The 6,000-nt window shown below is 45.7% G+C and overlaps 1 protein-coding gene across 3 annotated transcripts in view; it reads left to right on the top strand.

Annotated features, from left to right (window-relative positions):
- The first annotated feature begins 347 nt into the window (after positions 1 to 347).
- Positions 348 to 6,000, top strand: part of APBB1IP (amyloid beta precursor protein binding family B member 1 interacting protein) — a 130,367-nt gene continuing 124,714 nt past the window's right edge. The window contains exon 1 of one of the 3 annotated variants that reach the window (XM_030550300.1): positions 348 to 587. In XM_030550300.1, the coding sequence (XP_030406160.1) occupies positions 447 to 587 (141 nt within the window). In that variant the 5' untranslated portion in view covers positions 348 to 446. The remainder of the gene's footprint in view (positions 588 to 6,000) is intronic. The other 2 variants (XM_030550298.1, XM_030550297.1) reach the window with 2 other exon arrangements.

Here is a 6,000-nt window from a genome sequence, read left to right as displayed (position 1 = left end):
TACTTCAGCCCCAGCACCTCTTTCATTACAAATTAATCACTGGCAGTCCACTTCACCCAGGACCTGGGAGTTCGTGGCAGCGCCTAGGTATTTCCCCTCCACAGGATCTGGGGAATCCAGGAATGGGTAGAGCAGATTTTGGGGGAATCTTTGCAGGGAGCCTAGGAAAGGGGGAATCTGGCTTTCCTCAAGAGGAGGGTGCAGGGCAGTGGCAGAAGCCTCTTCTCCCAGCATCTGGGGGGCTTGTGTGAAATGTCTGGGAAGGGGTCCGTGCCCCAGGGTGCGGGGCCTGGCTGTGCCTGGGGTGGGTCCCTCTCCCCAGGGTACCTGGGTGTGGGGGTGCTGAACGTGACACGAGTCACCCACTGCGCGCAGCTGATAGGCCAGCCGCACTTCCTCACAGCGAGGAAAGCAGCGTGCCTGGGGTAGGGGCCGGCGAGAGGTGAATGAACGCAGCTGGGGCTGGTTGCGCGCACTGCCCCGGCTCTGGCTGCCTGATCCGAGCCCGCTCGGTGCTCCTCGCACCCGCTGCCAGACGCGCCTGCTCCAGCCCGGGCGGACCGGCCAGCCGGGGAAGCTCCAGCAAGGTAGGAGCGGAGCGGGCCGCCCCCTTGCTGGCGGGAAGGGTGACTTTGACCTGAGGCTCCCTGGGGAGAGGGGCGCAGAGCCACCCGGCGCAGGAGAAGGGGTCTGGGCTCTGCCCCCGGCAGGTAGCCCAGCGGCTGGGGAGGGAGCGCGCCGCCAGGGACAGCCCGCGCCCCGCCACCTGCCCGCCGCTCGGTGGGAAAGGTCTCGAGCGCGCTCCTCTCCGCGGGCTCTTTCGCCATCTCTGCCAAGCTTCCTGCCGCGGAAGTGGCAGCAAGAGCATCAGTTCCAGCAGCTCCGTTTCGACAGGCGGGCGCCAGCGGAGGAGAGTCATGCCCGGGCTGGGGGTTGGAGGAGAAACAAACCAAGACGTGGCACTAGCTGGCCAAGTGTTTAGCCAGGGAGGAACGAGGAGAGCCCCATGCCCGTGCGATCATTCTCTGCCGTGGGAATGACCCATGTGGGATGGAGGAGAATAATGCTCTTACTCCCCCTCCCCTTTTACACAGGGCTTTTGAGATCCCTGATCAAAAGGTGCTGTCAGCATAAGGCTTCATGTATTGGCCCAGCACAGTGAGGGCCTGGCCCCATTGCGGTTTCCGGGCATTGTTGCAATATAAACGTTAAACAACAAGTGGGCCCAGCCCTGTACCCCTTACCTACCAATGCAGGCCTTACTATGACAAGTGATCTCAATAAAATCAAGGGGGCTACTGTGTGAATAAAGGCTCCTTTGGTGAATAAGGGTTGGGGTGGGATCATTACTGCAAATGATTCTGTGGTTTCCTGTGGAAATTCGTCATTGTGGGGAACTTTTTATAAATTTTCCTCCTGTTATAAATGGAAATCAGACAGATGACTATGATCCTAAGATCTCATATTAGGTGATTAAAACTAAGAGAGACATAATATGGTATACCTGGTGTTATAAAAGAAATGCATAGTGGTTAGGATGAACACTTTGCACAGAACACATCAACTGGACAGAATTGAGTATGGTGCACCAAAGAAGAAAAACAGTCTTATTTTAAATACAAGCTGAGGAAAAGACTCATTTAAAAATCATTGTTAGTATTAGCTGGATTTAAGAATAAACTGTTCTTTTTTCTGGAATAAGTTAATTATTTGTGGCATTCAGTATCCAGTATGGGCCTTTATTAATTCAAGATTGTATTCTGTTTAGGATATCTAAAAAGTTTGGTATCTCTGTCTTCAGGGCAGGGCGTAGGTCTTTATCTGTGCTTGCAAAACATGAGGCAATCTAAGTAAATGGTAATGAATATGGGTTAAGAGAATTCACAGAGCTACAATAATGATTCTTTTACTTCTCTGGAAAAACAGGGCCAAGTTCTCCTCACCTTACTCATGCAAAGTAGTTATATTTAAGACCATGTAACAGAGCAAGGCAAGCAGATTTGACCCTGGATAAAAATAATTTATTAGCGTAATATCAGTTTTCGTTTGATTTACCATATTTGGTATTATAGGAACTCTGTTTTTGTAGTTAAAGGTGCTGTTCTTCTCTGCAAGTTAATTTCCATTAATGTTTGTTAAGCATGCTTCAAGGAGAGTTCTCTCTCTGTGGGCTAGATTCTGCAGTTCCTACTGAGGAAATACTAGCATTAAATGTAGTCAGGCATTTAACTCTGGACACTATTTTTAGAAAGAAGGCTGAACTGTGAAAGCTCATTTTCATGGTTTGTTTAATTCTGGACCCAAATACGAACTTGGATGTGTAATCTCAAATGACTTCATTTTTAGTAGATCAGGTATTTATCTCTTGGGTTTGGTTCCTTCTGCATTTCCCCCAAATCCTTGTTTTTGGTTAAGATGTTCATTTTTAACAAATACCAGTTTCACGTATAAGTCCATTAATGTCAGAGTTAATGATGTTTCATGCCTCATATTGTTTCAGTATTATAGCATATTTACAATAATGTTCTATTTTAGTAGAATGATATTGATGCTTACAGTCACTATTTGTTTCAATCTAATGTTTGTCTCCAGTGTTATAGCTGTAAAATATATGCCATCATCTTAACGAAGTGCTAAATTAAGAATCTTTTTTGATTAAGTATTTTACATTTTCTTATTTATTGGCTGTGCAAAGTTGTGTCCTGGTACAGCAAAAATTGTACTTAGATCTTTGGGACAGGGGCCATATTTTTGTTCTGGTTTGTACAGCAGCTAGCACAATGGGCTCCTGATCCATGAATAGGACTTCTAGGCACAAAAAGCCAAACCTGGCATGCCTAAATAGGTGCAAGTGCTATTTTGTTTACTGTGGGGATTGGATTCGACCCTGGCATAAGTGGGCACAATTAATTGAAATCAATGGGAATTGAACCCTGTTATCCCAGGGCTGAACGTGCTTTGTAGAATTTTATATATGAATATCATTGCATTACAGCTATGTAAAATGTAAGGTAGCACATAGCAATTTCTATTAAGCCACTGTAATTGTCATGTACCCTGATTAACAATACCTTTCTGTTATGAAGGAAAGGTACTTCCTTTGTTTTTAGCAGCAAGCTCATGACTTCACATTTCTGCTTTTTGTTTCATTTCTTTTAATTGAAATGGCTCTTAATATCCTGTAAGGTGTATTTTAGAATTTAGTATTTAGTAGAACTCTCTTAAATTCACACCAGTGGCTGGAAGACCTGGCGTGAAGGACTGAATTTTGTTAGCTGAGAAGAAAAACTAAGAACAACACATCACAACATATGCTTTTAAAGTGATTTGTTAATTGTTTAGTTTTTGAATTAATGATAATGCTGCAGGGTATTCTTGTAGAATATTACTACATCATATACTGGTCAATGTAACCAAGAGTTATTCCACCCTCACCTCAGTTTTGTGCAGGTTCAATTCCGCTGAATTCAGGGGAGATATTCCTGGTTCATGCCATTTACGCACAGATGTTTGTTTTCAGTGTAATGAAAGCTTGGTAATATGAGACTCCACTGTGGAGACGTTACACAGAGATCTGCACAAAGATCAAGGATAAAATATAACCCTCAGCCTGGAGAAATATTGTTATAATCTGAAAGCCCGGTAGAAACACTGCTCTTTAAAAATTCTCTGATTTTTCTAGGAACATTCACTCTTTTTCCCCTACACGCTTAATTAAAAACACTTTCCCCCAATGGGGGTGTTCAATACATTAGAACACACATTTTGTGCAAGTGTCACATCAAGATGTATTTTTCCATCTGCAATATCTAGATAATTAACTGCAGTATGGGCTGTGACCGTCTGTGGGAGGTTTCAGTCAATCAACAAAGTAAGATGCATAGTTGAACAACCCAGTTTGTTTTAGATTTTGAGAAGATTTTTATCTTGACTAAGTGTGTATGGCTGAAAAATATGTAGTGGGGGTATTGTTTATTCTTTTCTTTAAACACTCCCTGTGAATGCTGCAATAGTATCAAGCTGTTCTGGTGGCTGGACTCAAACAACTGACAGGAACCTTAAAGACTGAATTGAGTAATTTGTGTTTAAAGTCTTGCTGCAAATTGTTGATGGGAATCCTGATCACTTAGTGCACAACATCCTCAAGCAAGTGCTGATACCTTTTGAAGTCAAGGCTACCTCTGTTCATTATGTAAACAAATTTTGTTTGCATTTCATTTTTAACACTTTACTGCGCTACCTGCAATTTAACTATGTGTCAGGCCTTGAGCAGCGTCTACAAACTGTCTCCATGATGTGTCAGATACATGCATTCTTCTGTGTCCCAATGGAACATTAAAAACAGGAAAAGGCTACATTCTGCTCTAAGAATATGATTTAGCCTGAACATCTCTCTGGGAATTAGTTGCTTTAGTTTTACCAACATTTTCCAAACGCTTAGGTTTGGGGTGTTCATTTTAAAGTTTGTAAGGGTAACCTCAGCTGACAGAGTGGAGAATGTAGAGCTTTTGTCTAAACTTTTGTTTTCTTTAATACTGCGTTTCTTTAGCTCTTTATTTTTTCTGTGATAAAACCTATTCAAGGGGGCAAAAGATGGCAAGTCAGTGCCGCCTTAGAAGCAGGCGAAGGACCTGCTCGTCTTATGAGCAGAGCAGTTCAGAGTCACCCTGATTCTTCCTCCAGTGGCAAACAATATACACACTGTGAGGAGCAGGATTAACTAATTCAAAACTTGGTGGTGTTTGTTTGCGCAGACATAGAAAAAGTAACAAACTTTTCCACACAACCTCGATGTTCAGCCTGGTGGCTAGATAAGACACTAGTGACTCTCCCTAGTATATTGTCATGTGCAGTCATATGGTGCCAGGACCAAATCTTTGTGGGTAAATGTGGCATGGAAGGATTCTGCATTGTGGCGTCTGGTCACACTCCTTTATTCAGAAGTATAGTTTGTGGAGGCTGCCTGTCCTAACATTCAGTGCATCTTAAGGCAAGGTAATACTACAGGTATACAATAGATGTGGGTGTGTGGCAGAGTGACAACTCACCCACATGTGCCTCCTGCTGGTCCTCCTGGGTATTAGCTCTTTCAGCCCCGAGCACCCTCCGCAGGCCAGTGTCTTGCCTGCCGCTGGCCACAGTGTCCCTCCTGGACCACCATGCCCTTTTATGCTAGGGTTCTGCCCTCAGCAGTAACCCACAATCTGGGTCTCCCCACCCAGGGGAACCTCCAGTCCTCTACCCCTACCTTGCCTCAGTGACTACTGCCAATCATGCTTACTGGGCCAGACTGTAGTCTGTAAACCACTCATCATCGGCAGGAGGGTTAGGACCTGCTGCCTTTGCCTATCTCTGGGCTGCCCCACTGCAGCCCCAGTGCCCTTTTTAGCAAGGCCTGCAGCCTGGGGTTTTTCCTGGCTGGAGCTCCCCAGCTCCCTCTGCCCTTCCTCCATCTCAGGTGCCAGGTCCTTCTTTCTCAAGAAGCTAGCGAGCGTGTGTGTGTGTTGCTTCTGGCCCATAGCCCTTTTATAAGGGCTAGCTAGGCTCTGACTGAGCTGGCCACAGCTGTGGTCAGCTACTCCCTAGCTTCCCCAGCTGTTCTTTATCCCTTTTACTGCATTAACCCCTTCAGGGCCAAAGTGGGGCAGCCACCCCACAACAGGGTGGCTGAAATCCACTCCATTTAATGCAGGTTACTTGCAGCCATCAAACTCCTATTAGGTTGTAAGTCAGTCCCTCCCAATGGCCCATAGTTTGGCCATCCCAGGGCTAAAAGCCCTTCTAAGTACAGGTTTCAGAGTGGTAGATGTTAGTCTGTATCAGCAAAAAGAATGAGGAGTACTTGTGGCACCTTAGCAGGGCCGGTGCTTCCATTAGGCGACCCTAGGCAATCGCCTAGGGCGCCAGGATGTAGGGGGTGGCACTTTGCGCGCTCCCCATGGGGCGCACAGGAGCTTTGGGTTCCATTCCCGTCACGCCGCCGAAGAAGGACCCTCCGCC

This window comes from Gopherus evgoodei, chromosome 2, assembly GCF_007399415.2.
Source record: "Gopherus evgoodei ecotype Sinaloan lineage chromosome 2, rGopEvg1_v1.p, whole genome shotgun sequence".
Lineage (NCBI taxonomy): Eukaryota > Metazoa > Chordata > Testudines > Testudinidae > Gopherus > Gopherus evgoodei.
This window is presented reverse-complemented; position numbering and strand designations above follow the sequence as displayed.